The sequence below is a fragment of the Neomonachus schauinslandi genome, chromosome 13, assembly GCF_002201575.2.
Source record: "Neomonachus schauinslandi chromosome 13, ASM220157v2, whole genome shotgun sequence".
In the NCBI taxonomy this organism is placed as follows: Eukaryota; Metazoa; Chordata; class Mammalia; order Carnivora; family Phocidae; genus Neomonachus; species Neomonachus schauinslandi.
In genome coordinates, this window is record NC_058415.1 from 83,884,578 (window position 1) to 83,898,412 (window position 13,835).

At 42.2% G+C, this 13,835-nt stretch overlaps 1 protein-coding gene across 6 annotated transcripts in view; it reads right to left on the bottom strand.

The window, feature by feature from the left end:
- Positions 1 to 13,835, bottom strand: part of MAPKAP1 (MAPK associated protein 1) — a 246,813-nt gene that overhangs the window by 17,429 nt on the left and 215,549 nt on the right. For 4 of the 6 annotated variants that reach the window (XM_021691306.1, XM_044920481.1, XM_044920480.1 and 1 more), the window contains one exon: positions 11,531 to 11,668. The exons of 1 other annotated variant lie outside the window; for it this stretch is intronic. In XM_021691306.1, coding sequence (XP_021546981.1) covers positions 11,531 to 11,668 — 138 coding nt within the window. Of the gene's footprint in view, positions 1 to 11,009; positions 11,140 to 11,530; positions 11,669 to 13,835 lie in introns of those variants that run through there. One more of the 6 variants, XM_021691307.1, reaches the window with a different exon arrangement.

Sequence of the window (13,835 nt, forward strand, 5' to 3'; positions counted from 1 at the left end):
TTTAAAGATTTTATTTATTTATTTGACAGAGAGAGACACAGTGAGAGAGGGAACACAAGCAGGGGGAGTGGGAGAGGGAGAAGCAGGCTTCCCGCCGAGCAGGGAGCCCGATGCGGGGCTCGATCCCAGGACCCTGGGATCATGACCTGAGCCGAAGGCAGATGCTTAACAACTGAGCCACCCAGGCGCCCCTCTCGCTGTTCTTAAGATTTTCTTTATCACTGGTTTTCAGCAATTTCATTATGATGGGTCTTGATGCGGTTTTCTCTGTATTTATCCTGTTTGGCCTTCACTGGCCTTCCAAAATTGGTGGACTGGTATTTTAAATCAAATCTGGAATAGTTTTCTTCTCCATCCCTGAGACTAAATTACCTGTATGTTAGAACACTTGATATTATTCCACAGTCTGTTCTTCTCATCAATTTTTTGTCTCTGTGCTTCAGTCTGAATAATTTTATTGTCCTGTCTTAAAGTTTACTGATTGTGATAGGCTGATCTGAAGTGGTCCCCAGTGATCCTGTCTCCTGCTTTTCATACTCTGTGTCATCTCCTTGTCTTGTGTGTGGCCTAGACCTAATGACTTACTTTTTTTAAAAAAAGATTTTATTTATTTATTTGCGAGAGAGTGAGCTCAAGCGGGGCGGGGAGGGGCAGAGGGTGCGGGAGAAGCAGACTCCCCACTGAGCAGGGAGCCCGACATGGGGCTTGATCCCAGGACCCCGGGATCATGACCTGAGCTGAGGGCAGATGCTTAACTGACTGAGCCACCCAGGTGCCCCTAGTGACTTACTTCTGATGAATAAAATTCAGCAAAAGTGTATTTCTAAACCACTTCTAAGGTTAGGTTATAAATGACAGTGACTTCTTCCTTGCTAATACTCTCTTACTCTTGGTTATTTTGTTGAAGCCAGCTGCCATCTTGTGAGCTCACCTATGGAGAGGACTGTGTGGCAAAGAACTGCAGGTGTTCACAAAGAAATGAACTCTGCCAGCAACTACTCAGTGAGCTTGGAAGCAGATCCTACCCCAACTGGATCTTGAGAGGATTGTGGCCCTAACTGCAACCTCAGGAGACCCTCAGCAAGAGTACCCAGCTAAGCTGTGCTAGATTCCTGACCACAATACTGTGAAGTAGTAAATGTTAATTGTTGTTTTAAGCCACCAAGTTTTGGGGCAATTTGTTATATAGCAATAGGTAACTAACACACTGACCTTTTAAACTGATTTCCTAATCTGGTCAACATCAGTGTTGATTCAGGTATTGTATTTCTCAGCTCTAAAATTTTCATTTGGGTCTTTTTTTAGTAGTTTCCATTTCTCTTCTTTTTGAGTTCTTGTTTTCCTTTAAATCTTTAAACACATTTATAATAGCTATTTTAAAAGTACTTATCTGCTAACTCTGTGATCCCTGCCATTTCTGGCTATTTCTATTGATTGAATTTTCTCCTAGTTACAGGACACATTTTCCTGTTTCTTTGCATATCTGGTAATTTCTTATTGAATGCTGGACACTACAGACATTACATCATGGGTTGTTTGCATTCTGTCATCATCCTTTAGAGAATATTGGGTGGGCTTTATTCTAACAGCCAGTTAATTTACTTGTGGATCATTTTGATCTTTTTAGGACTCCTTTTTTTTTTTTTTTAAAGATTTTTTTTATTTATTTATTTGAGAGAGAAAGAATGAGAGATAAAGAGCATGAGAGGGAGGAGGAGGAGAGGGAGAAGCAGACTCCCTGCTGAGCAAGGAGCCCGATGTGGGACTCGATCCCGGGACTCCAGGATCATGACCTGAGCCGAAGGCAGACGCTTAACCATCTGAGCCACTCAGGCGCCCTTTTTTTTTTTTTTTTAAGATTTTTTTACTTATTCATTTGAGAGAGAGAGAGAGCAAGTGAGAGAACAAGCAGCGGGGAGGGTCAGAGGGAGGGAAAAGCAGACTCTATCGCTGAGCAGGGTGCCGGACATGGGGCTTGATCCCAGGACCTTGGGATCATGACCTGAGCCGAAGGCAGACGCCTAACCAACTAGGCCAACCAAGCACCCCTTTTTAGGACTCCTTTTTTTAAGATTTTACTTTTTGACAGAGAAAGAGACAGTGAGAGAGGGAACACAAGCAGGGGGAGTGGGAGAGGGAGAAGCAGGCTTCCCGCGGAGCAGGGAGCCCGATGTGGGGCTCGATCCCAGGACCCTGGGATCATGACCTGAGCCGAAGGTGGACGCTTAATGACTGAGCCATCCTGGCGCCCCTTTAGGACTCCTTTTAAAGGTCTATTTGGCAATCACTATATTGTACACCTGAAACTAATATAACACTGTATGTTAACCAACTGGAATTAAAGTAAAAACTTAAAAAAAAAAAGGCTTTATTAGGCAAGGATTAGAGCAGTTATTAATCTAGGGCTAGTTTAACCTTACTCCTAAGATATGGCCTTTGTGGAGTCACTGCTACATGCCCCGGAAGCTCCCCTCTGGTTGGCCAGAACTCCAGATTATAGCGCCCTGTAATTGTGCTTTGACCAGACTTGTGAGGTCCCACTGTAGGCATGCACAGCTTAGTATACAACGCAAGATTTGAGAGCCTCTTTCTGGAGGTTTTCCTCAGTGTAGCTCCCTCCTCTCACACTTAATTTATTGTAAATTTCAGCCTCCTCTAACTCTGATTTCTGTCTTTGAGCTTGCTGAGCCTGCTATACTCTCCTTGGGAAACCCTGAAGAAAGCTGAAGTGATAGTAAGTCTCACCTCATTTCTTTCCCTCCTCTCAGGGCTCACGTCCTGTGCTGCCTGATTTCCAGTGTCTGAGAACAGTTTCTTATATTTTGTACAGTTTTCCAGTCATTTATGATAGAAGGGCTAATCTGGTAGCAGTTAGCCTGTCCTGGAAGTTGCCTATGGGAATCTTGTAAGCAGTACACACTTTGATTTTAATGAAAGAATGGCTTACTTTTTCCATGTCTGTGAGAAGAACTTAAAATCTAAGCACCCCATTTATTTATTATGAAAACACAATTTGGAGCTTGGCAGGAGGCAAGGGAAACAGATTTTTCCTATCATTTATCCAGCTGTGAAATCTTTCACAGTTTTTCAGTAGGGAACAGTCTCTGCCCTTACCCTCTTCTCAATTAGGATCTCTTCTGATGTTAAAATCAGGAAAGAAAAAATTTGAAGAAATGGTAATCAAAATCTAGAAAATATAAATGTATGCAAATTTTCCATTATACCTGTTTTGTTATTATGGGTCCATAATGCCCAAGTCAACAATTAAGTGAAAGCTTAATAGCAAAAAAAAAAAAAAAAAAGCTTTTTCCAGGAGGAAAAAAAGTTGATACCCCAAAATGTTTTCTACTCTAACAAATATCAACATTCCAACTGACATAAACATATTCTTTGTTCATTAGTAAGTCCTAGGGAAAAACGAAGAAGGTCTACAGAGAAGATAATGAAAACCCACTGAGAATCTCAGCACCAGACAATTTTCCTCAGGAACACAGACATTCTTACATGTTATGTAGTTAGCAAACATGCCCCCCAACAACTCCTATGAGCAACTGTAGTATGTGATAATGAATATGGCAGATGTGTTGTTCTTATCTGTCTGGGGCTCAGAGTAGAATCTCCTGCCTCCTAAATTCAGAGTGTTGACCTTCCCGAGACCACACACTGTACTGAAACACCTCTTTTCCATGAACTACAGAGACAAGCACATTGGTCCCATCTATCATATGCTGAGGGCAAACAGCAATAGTAGGTTAAGAACAAGATGTTGGGTTTGCCTTTTCACTACAGTCTTGAGAAGTTCTCCACTGTACCTCCGTATCTCTTTGTTGAACAGCCACACTTGCTTTTGGCTAATTCCAAATTCTAGAAGCAACTTTTAAATGCTTCAGGTGCCTAGGCAGTTAAGAGAGTCACTGAGCACTGACTTTAGCTCCTGGACAGAAGCTGCTGGATTTCTAAAGGACGTAGCTGGGGGCATAAATAGGCATGCCTAGTGCAAACATCAGGTGTCAGTTAATAATGACCAGGTCAATGGCACACGTGCTGGGTTGGTTCCCACCGGCTGAGTTCTCAGGGGCCTGGCCAATGTTATCCAGCCCCAGAGAACTGTTCCCTGAAATACAGTGATGGCCTATTTAACAGCAGATCACAGCTTGAGGTTACTGGAAACCAAACTGGGTCAGAGAACCTAAGAATACAGCCTGGCAGTAGATGATGCATGCTGGCCCCAAGCTTAGAGTTTTCCCCCACCTTTATTCTGTGGCACACTCCAGGTCTTTCCCTCCCACACACTTGGAAAAATTGAGGTGGTCCCCCTGGTTGCCCAAACCCATCTCCCCGGCAGCTCCCTTGTTTTGGAAGGAGATGATAAATAAATCAAAATGCACTAAGCAGCACTTCCACAGGCACTCGCCTCCTCCACTGAACGTGCACCTCATCAATCACACTATTGTCTGCTTGAAAGGCGAGCCTTGTAAATGTCATATCCACTCAGGCCCAAGGAGAGGCGCATCCAAATGCAGCAAGGAGTTTTAATTGGATAGTGTAATTAAACTAAAAAACCCCAGCAGACTCCCTTTGACAGGATAGATGAAGACCCCTTTTAATAGGGCTAGGAAACATATCTGTTAAAAGGATGAGGCACTGCCTGCTCCTGATTGTGCTCCAGAGTACTCTTATGAAAAGGCAATTCAATAACTGGGGCATTTAATATGTTAGAGTCCATTGTGTTCTGTAACCTAGCAGTACTTACCGTATTTGATCTGGAACTTATGAAGTAAGTCCTTGTCAGAGAATAAAAGCACTACACAGCTTGTCCACCTGATGTTTGGAGTACCTGCCACCTGATGTTTGGAGTACCTGGACCTCCTGGGAATCATCCGAGCCTAAGGATGGGCTGTGGTCTTCCTGGTTACAGGCCCATGTGAGTATAAATGCACGTGCCTTACTTACTGGGGCCTACAGTACATGGTATGGTTGTGGCCATCCACCCATCACCCAGGGGCTGTAGCTCTTTCATCCAGGGGTGGCTAACGTCATCCTCATTTCTCTTTTATTCTCACGAACATCTACTAAAGAATATGACAAAATCTTGGGTATCTCCTCTTTTAGGAACTGGAATGCCTGTCACATCAGTGTGTGCGCACGTGTTCTCTGCTAGAACTACTACCCCCATCAAATAGGAAAAAAAGAAATCAGGTGATCAGAGGACTCAAATATGGATTGGGGTGTGCCCAAGTCAATTTTAGTAACAAAACCTGAGTCCTTCTGCCACTCTCCCTACTCTTCTTTGTTGGGACAGAGGGTGGGGGATGCACACAAAGGCACGTTCAAAGACACACACACACACACACACACACACACACACTAATGGCCTGCAGCTCCACAAGGAAGGTAACAGAATTAGTAGGAACACAGGAAGAGGTTCATATCTGCCTGGGGCTGTCTTACAAGTAGACCATAACAATCCCTTTCAGATGGAATGCTAGTGTCCCAAGGACAAGGTCAGGGAACTCAGCATCTGGGTGGATCAAGAGAGCCTCTGAGCTGGGGCTGAGGTGGGATACACACAGAAGATTTCAGACTTCCCTATCTGTAGCTTTCCAGAAACAGTGAGACACTTTGCTTTATATACAAAAACCTCAAAGTCAGTTTGCCTGGGCCCTCAGACTGATTTTTCTTTTTTAAGGATGGTGAAGGTTTTGTTTGATGACTGCTTTTACTCCTCCATAAAACCTGCTTGAAGCTCTTCTGCAAAGAACACTCTTAAAGCTGGTCTTTCACTATGAGTTGATGAACCCATTAAGGACATATAAGTGAATGCTTATAATCTATGAAAACTGGATACTGAATTAAACCATCAAATACCTTTAGGTTTAAATGAAAACTACATAAAAGCATTTCAGCCATCAATGTGGCTATCACTTCTGGCCAGTATGAATTCTGCTGGAAAAGCTATTTTCGTGCAGATGTGGAATTCAATGGGAAAGACTGACTCGTGTACCAACATCAATCAAAATGTCGACTTCCCTGGCAGCTCTCAACAGTAAGGCAGGTTCAAAGGTCACAGGATAAAGAAAAAGCCAAGCTCTGGTTCAGCTCTAATATCTCCTCTGTAGAAGTCTTGCAAAAGTACCCCCTTCTGTATTAGCCTTGCTTTCATTAATCTTGTTGCCATCTTCTTTAACTAGTCATGCAGAACCGCTCGATAGCAAGATGTATAATGGGTAAGGCCCAGTGCCTATTACCGCGTTAACATTCTCTTAAGCCCAGTGCAACAATGGAACGAGAAGGCAAAGGAAACCTGCAACTGCAGGGTGCAGTGTAGGCAATTCAATTACAGCCTGGGCTTACCTATGTACTTCTGACCTATAAAACACAAGAGGCCTTTGTGTCTAACTGGCTTGGCCATTAAGGTTGCTGAAGATCACAACAATGCTGATCTTTTCTATTTAAGCTAAATCAATGTGGACAAATCATTATTCAGTAGCTTTAATTTAATTAGTAAATTAAATACACTACTTTACAGATCTTGTCAAGTACTTATGAAAAGAAAGATTCATTTAAGCGGGAGGTCACCAATAAGCCCAGCTAATTTAACTCATAACCTTAACTGAATCTCATCTCAAATATGTAGCAGGTTCTATTCACGAGGGCCTGACAGTCTCCTGCAGTTGTGGTTAACTCATAATCCCAAAGAGTTCCTATCCTGTATCCAAACACTGTTCTGGACAAAAACAAAACAAAACAAACAAAACAAAAACAACCAAACAAGCAATCCCCCACCAGCATCAACAGAATCAGATTTCCTTTAAATTATACTATTGCAAGAGAACATAATCAGGTTACCTCTATTATGTTGCTTCCTTAAGATTTTCTATTATCTATACTTAATTGAGATACAGAGCTCTTTTCAGCTATAAAGAGGACAGCTACTTTATTAAGGTTTAAATCTGATTTCTTAATGATAGGCTGCTTCCTTTAAAGACTCGAAACCTGCACAACCTTCTTATGATAAAACCAGACCTGGCATGGTTGAGCCTGGTACTTTATTTAAATCCAGCCCGAGAGTCTTTGAAGGGTGTTAGTTTAAAAGGAAGGTCCCCTGCTTTTGTTTCAGTGCTGGAATTTGAGGTTAGCACTTTAAAAAGAGAGCCTGCTACATCCAAAGCCTAGGTTTAGACCTGTATAAGGATGGAGGATGCCATGGTAGTTTCTGATATGGGAACGTTCTCCCCTCCTATGTGCTGTACACATATTTGCTCAATTAAAATAAATTAAAATGAATTCATCTTTTAGAGGTTTGTGACATTCTTCAAAATAGCAAAAGCTATCGTAAGGAGTAGCAAAACCAGACTGCGAAATCACTGATTTGAGTAATAATGGCAGCATGCAGCCTTTTTTCCCCCCCCAATCTAGAAAGGCAGAATTTATTCTTAATTTCTCCGGGCTTTTGATACACAGATTTTTCTCCTCTAACTCTGGTAAGAGTCCATATTTATATGTACAAATTTCTTCTAAGGCATGTATCTATTTAGTCATTAAGTTCCAGGTCCTTAAACACTCACATGGACAGAGCAATAAATCTTCCCTCTGAGCACACAGCCTAAGAGGGAGAAGTTAGGGGAAGGAAAGAGAGCCATAGAACGGCTATTTATGGAGCCTGGCTGCAGAGTCTGGGTCTTTCTGATCCATGGTATGTGTAATTATGTGTCTCACTGCAGGCGTTCTATTGCTCAGTCCCTTTGCCAAGTCTGCTATTCACATACTTTTTGGATATGGCGTCAATTAAACTTGAGCTGTGTTCCTTATGACGACCAAATTAATGGTTTGACAGAGGCTTTTTCAATAAACATTGCAAACTGGCCATATTCGAAGGTTTTAAAAACCGTTTCTTTTCTGTTCAAAATTCTGACAGACATGTCTCAAGACAGACCGGGACAACTTCATTATCCTCCCAACACTTAATGCCTTTTTGTAAAGAAGGCTGTTTAATAACACGTCTGCTATTTTCACAACTAAATTATTCCAGTTGGTCACACGTTCCAGTCTTCGGCAAGACACTTGTGTTACGAGAGATAAAAACATGAAAAAGGAAATATATTGCAGAAATCAAAAACCTTATCTACTTCTAGACTCTCTCTCTTTGCCATAATTCATTCAAGAAGGCCCCAAGAATAATTTTTGATGTAAACTCAGCTACAAACATACATCACTATGCTGATAAAAATCACAGGCTAAACTTATGAAATATAGTGACTTTCATTTCTTTAGTGCTGTTAAAATAACTTTTTTCTAAGGTTCAACAGACACAAAAGATAAAAAGGGTTACCATTAATCCTTTAAAAAAAGAAGAAGAAGCAGCAGCAGCAGCCCCATAGATTAATTCTGTGGTCTGATGATGGTCTTGAAGATGAACTTTTTAGATTAAATCACTGAATTAATTTGATGAAAATACTGGAAATCATAAAAAAAAAAATAACACAGCATCAAGCCGATTCAGTTAATACATCTTTGGGCACTTTACAACATAAATTATGCTGAAAAATTTTTGGTTTCTAAATTCTGGCCTCATTCAGTTCAGTTTGAAGACAGCAAACATTCACTGAGGATAATTCTGCAGGCACAGCGCTAGGGATGAGGATACAGAAACCACTTCCTGGATCAATCAGTTGAGGATAGAGAGGGGGGTGGGAGAGAGGGACAGACTTCAAGTCAGTAACTACAGCACAGTTTGAGAGGTGCTGTACCAGAGATGTGGGCAAACTCCTGGGGACAAAGTTACAGAGAGAGCCTGACACTGGAACTGGACCTTGAAAAATGAGGGAGCCAGGCATGAGGAACTGGAGGCCCCTGTCAGCTAGAGGGAGCGTCTGCGGGGAGGTATATTCCAGGCAGCGGGAACAGCAGCTGCACAGAATTCAAGGTGTGTTTGTGTGCAAACAGTTCACAGTGACCGTAGCCCAAATTCAGGATGGGAAATTAGGGGCTATGAGCCTGGAGTGGTCAATGTCTGTAAAGACTCCTAGGCTGAGGAGTCTGGATTCTATTTTGTGAGCCTGTAACTTTCAAACTTTTTTTTTTTTTTTTTTAAAGCAGCAACATCCTTTTTAATTGGTTGACTTTTAAAATGTAGAATCCCCAAGTAGAAAAAAGTAGCGCTCTACTGGGGAGGCCTTATGCCCAAACCTGTCCCTTCCCCCACCCCCAGGCCCCTGAGGTCCCCCGAGAACCTAGAGATTTGAGGAACATGGTTTTGGAAAGCACTGTGATAGGGGCACAGGGACTTGGGAAATGTCTGACTGGGGCAGTGTGCTTCTTTGTTCAGGGAAGTCACAAATTCTAGATCTCTGGAGCGAGAGTGAGAGAGAACGAAGCCTCTTTAAGACCCACATGTGCAGTTTTTACACAGAACCACCCAGTAGGTCTGAAAATAAGAGAAAAAACTCTCTTGCTCGATTGCCGATATTGAAATGGTGGGCCCCACGTCTGCTCTGTATCCCCAAGGCTTGGAACTTGGCATCACTCTCAGAGATGCGTAATCCTTCCTTCCTGACTGCCTGATGGCAAGAGGCAACTGGGAGGTGGTGGCTGTGCATCTTTTCTTCCTTCCCTCTTAGATGGGGTGTGTTACACCCCTCACCTTTCAGTGCCTGAATCACACACAGCCTTCCTTGGCAAGTGAGTGTCTTTGTATGAGTGTAAAGGAAATCTGAATCCTGTTTCTAGTTCTTTCCCTAACCTTTCTATTCCAGCTTATCCCTCTATGCAACATGTAAGTGATTGCCTTTCATTTCTCAGAGACATGGAGAATTTACAAAATGTTACTTTTCAAAGCATCCTGAATTCTTGGGAAGAAAGATGCTAGAACAATGACATCTTTATTGGCTGATAAGCTGGAGTGAGAGGAATTAGGAAGAAGATGTTTATCTAGAGGCAGAGGCAAGGGCCCCACAACAGTAAGCAATTTTCTCACTAGCCCTTTCTGGCAGCATTCTTGAGGAATCTCCTGACTGGGAGGACAGGACTGGCAGGAAGGGGGGAGGGGGTGGGCACGGACTGCCTCCTTCCCCCTGTACCACTAAGTTCTCCCTTCTTGCCAAGCTGGAGACTAATGGGTTGAGAGGAGGAGACTATGTAGCCTAGCACAGCTGGATTTGACAAAACAAACACCCACCCATAAATGAGGCAATGTGGCAGGTGCCCTGTCCACAGGATCCCTTCAGGGGGCTCTGTGCTCTTTAGGTCCCTGTTTAGTCAGTATTATCTCAAAAACTTGAACCATATTATAAACACTTGCTGGCCTTTACATTTCTTATTGTTCCTTTTGAGTATGTCATTCCTTATAATATTTGTTCCCTAATTCATTGGGCACGGGAATAAAGGGGATTAACAAAAATTAGAAGCTCACATCATCCTCCAAGTTAATGAATCAGAACCCAGTGGGGAGGGGCGTCTGGGTGGTTTAGTCGGGTAAGCGTCTGACTCTTGGTTTCGGCTCAGGTCATGATCTCATGATCTCATGAGTCGTGAGATCGAGCCCTGCGTCAGGCTCCCCACTCAGCAGGGAGTCTGCTTGAAGATTCTCTCCCTCTGCCCCTCCCCCTACTTGTGCACATGCGCTCTAATAAAATAAATAAATCTTAAAAAAAAAAAAAAGAAAGAACCCACTGGCGATGGGCCCTGGAGAACTGCATTTTAAATAGGCTCCACAGGCAATGCTAATATGTACCAGACTCTGACAACCGCTGTCTTGCAGCCTTCCCCAGGCAACTAACAAATTCTTGTATAGTTGAAACTTTTTTCTTCCATGGAGGGATTTCAGTGTGATCTGTGTCCTTTCTGCCTCTTGATGGGACTGAAGTCTTAAAAATGATTAATCTAAATGCTACACTCAATTACTTAACTGCAAAAATATAATATGCCAAAATATACAACCAGACTGTATCTACTTTGATAATTTAAGCAGAGGAGTGCAAACCCAGCAGCGATCTCTTCTGCAGGACCAGGCAGGAGTTTAATTATGAGCTGGTAGGTCATGCAGCTGCCAATAATCTGGAGGGTGTTGACACTTCCGGCTTGATGGATATCTAAATCTAGTCTTCAGCTGCCACAGGAAATCTCCCAGCTTCCCTCGATCTGGCAAAGAAGGAAGGCAGGTCCAGTTCTGACTGCTCAAGTCCCCCAAATGGGAAGAGAAAGGGAGCACAAAGTGAAATGAAGGCTCTCGTGAGTCAAATTCTCAGCAGGAACCTGCCCCCCAGGCCCCCAGCCGCCAGGGCGGGGCTCCTAAGGTCTGAAGCGGGGCTGTGAGGTTCTCTGCTGCCATCAAGACCTAACAGGATGGGGGCCCATGTCAGGCTCTGGGCACCATAATACAATCCTGTTTGATTAAAAGAAATTTCTGGTAATGAATTAAACAGACCCAAGGAAAAAAGGACACGGTGGCAATATATTCTCCTGGCACCCAGCACACAGAAGGGAAGAGGGGGAAGAGAGAAAGGAGACATAAATAAAAGGGACTACTCACTGGGGCTTTTTTCTTCAGCAAGGTCACAGGCACAGAGCAGGTCAGAATCGATTGAGATGGGTTTCTGCTTAATCCAAAACTTAGTGCTGGCTTTCTGATTCGTAACAGGGTCTATCTCTACTTTGTCTCCAGAGATACCTGTAAGGCCGGGGTGGGGAGGGTGGGGGGGTGGGGGGAGGATAAAAAAAGAAGCCACAGAAAGTGGAAGGTGTAAGTGATTTCAGTGTAATCATTTGACCTGTTTTGTAAATCCTAAATTGGATGAACAAGAGCTCTTTCTTACGGCTTTGGGGAATGCCACCGGCTTAAGAGACCCTAAGGGGCACATAGAAGTGCACAGCCTGGTTTCCTGGGTGGGTGAGCTGGGGGGAGAAACCACCAAAACCCATACAAAAAAGGTATTAAGAAACATGCCATCCTAGATGTACTACAGATATAATACAGTTCACCTACATATTGTTAACCCTACATAACACCTCTGTATTGTAATGAAATAAACCATAACATAAGGTTCATTTAAAAAAACAATTTTGATCAGTGGTCTTTTTTTTTCCTGATCTAGAAAAATCTTAACACACTAAAAATAGGGAAAACTCTATCTTTTCCCTTCTCTGACACTAAATAATTATCCAAGCTATATTGAGAGGAAGTCACAGGAGGATCAAAGGGTCCTTTACATAAAACCTTCCAAGTTTAAGTCTTGGAGCTTGGCTTCAGTCTGTGGAGGTCACTGCTTCTCCGCCGAGGGAGAAACAGCGCTGGGTGTGAGCTTTATGCAACAAAGACTTTATAACAGGAATCCAGCATGTTGAATACTGGCACTTCAGGTTTCATTTTCAGAGCTGTGAAAGACGTAACATATTGTACAGTGACTGGGAGCAAAGGTGTTCGGAGAACAAAGGTAATGCCAGGGATGAAAGGTGTCCAAGGATAACTGTGGCATGCACAGCAATTGCTCTCCCAGTGTCACTGAGCAGTATATGCTCAGCTTGACACACACGGTCTAGGCTATACGCTCTCTTTTTCCTCTTTTGCTGGAAATTGAGGAATCTGTTCATGAAATGAGACAAAAACCTTCAATATGCCTTCCAGAATGGGCCCCAGAGAGAATCTTGAAAGTAATTAATATTTAGGCCATACTTTAAAGGTCAGAGGCAAAGTGGAAAAAAGCAAAATCAAGTAAAAATAGGAGATAATTAAAACTATCAAATGTACACACTGTAAGAAAAAGACAATAGAATGAATACATTTCATCCCATGGATCACACTCAGAAATTTTTCAATACAACATGAGAAAACTTCGTAGACCAAAAGAAAAGGCCAATAAAAGAAACCGCTCAATTAAGAAACAAACAAACAAAAAACCCAAGTAACACAATGACTATAGTCTTAGAGCAAATTTAAAATTAAACAAGAAAACAAATATAAAAAAAATTCTAGTGATTAGGTCTGCCACACACTCATTTCTATTTTAATTTAGGAATAAAGAAATCCCAAACAGCAGTCAGACAAAGGCAAGAGACTACATAGACAGACTCCAGTAAAGTCTCGTCTGCTGTCTTCAGAGGAGACAATGCAGTACAGTTGCTTAACCCTGGTCATTTCTGTGTGGTCTTTGGAAAAGATGAACAATTGGTATTTTTTTATTAATTGAATGCTGGAATTTGTCACTAGACATATTTCAGGAACACCATATTTCAATTAGGCATAATGTCATAAGTCCAATGGACTCTGGCTGTTCAGATCTAGATGATTTCAGGAGGGTGAGAATGTATCAGGAGACCAATTTTATTACATTTCACTTAAAATAGATTACGACTACCCAGTTACACTCTTCCCTCCAATTTGGTCATTAATTGTTAAAGATCTGGACATTTCTATAGTTCCCTGAAAAATGAAAAGTACTTACGCCAAGGCTGTTGGTAGCAAGTGGTTTTTTTTTGTTGTTGTTGTTTTTGTTTTTTTGTCCCCCCTCCTTTCTCTGCTTCTTATTTTGACTTTTATAAAAGTCAAAAACGAGCAGAGCAAAATAAATGTGCATATCTCTTATGTGGAATAAACCCTGCCCCACATTCCCTTCTCAGAAAGAGAGGGTGAAAAAAAATCACCAGAGAGGCACGGCTTTAAAATTTTGTTCTATGGCCCTGCAACTCCTGAAGCCGTAGTCAGTCAATATTGTTAATGTACCTTGTTAATTTGATAGGATTTGTCAGGTAACTCCACTGGAAAATTATATAAAACTGTTCCAGATGAAAAGATGATAGTGACATGAATTAAAGTGATAGAACAATAGTGGAATATAAAC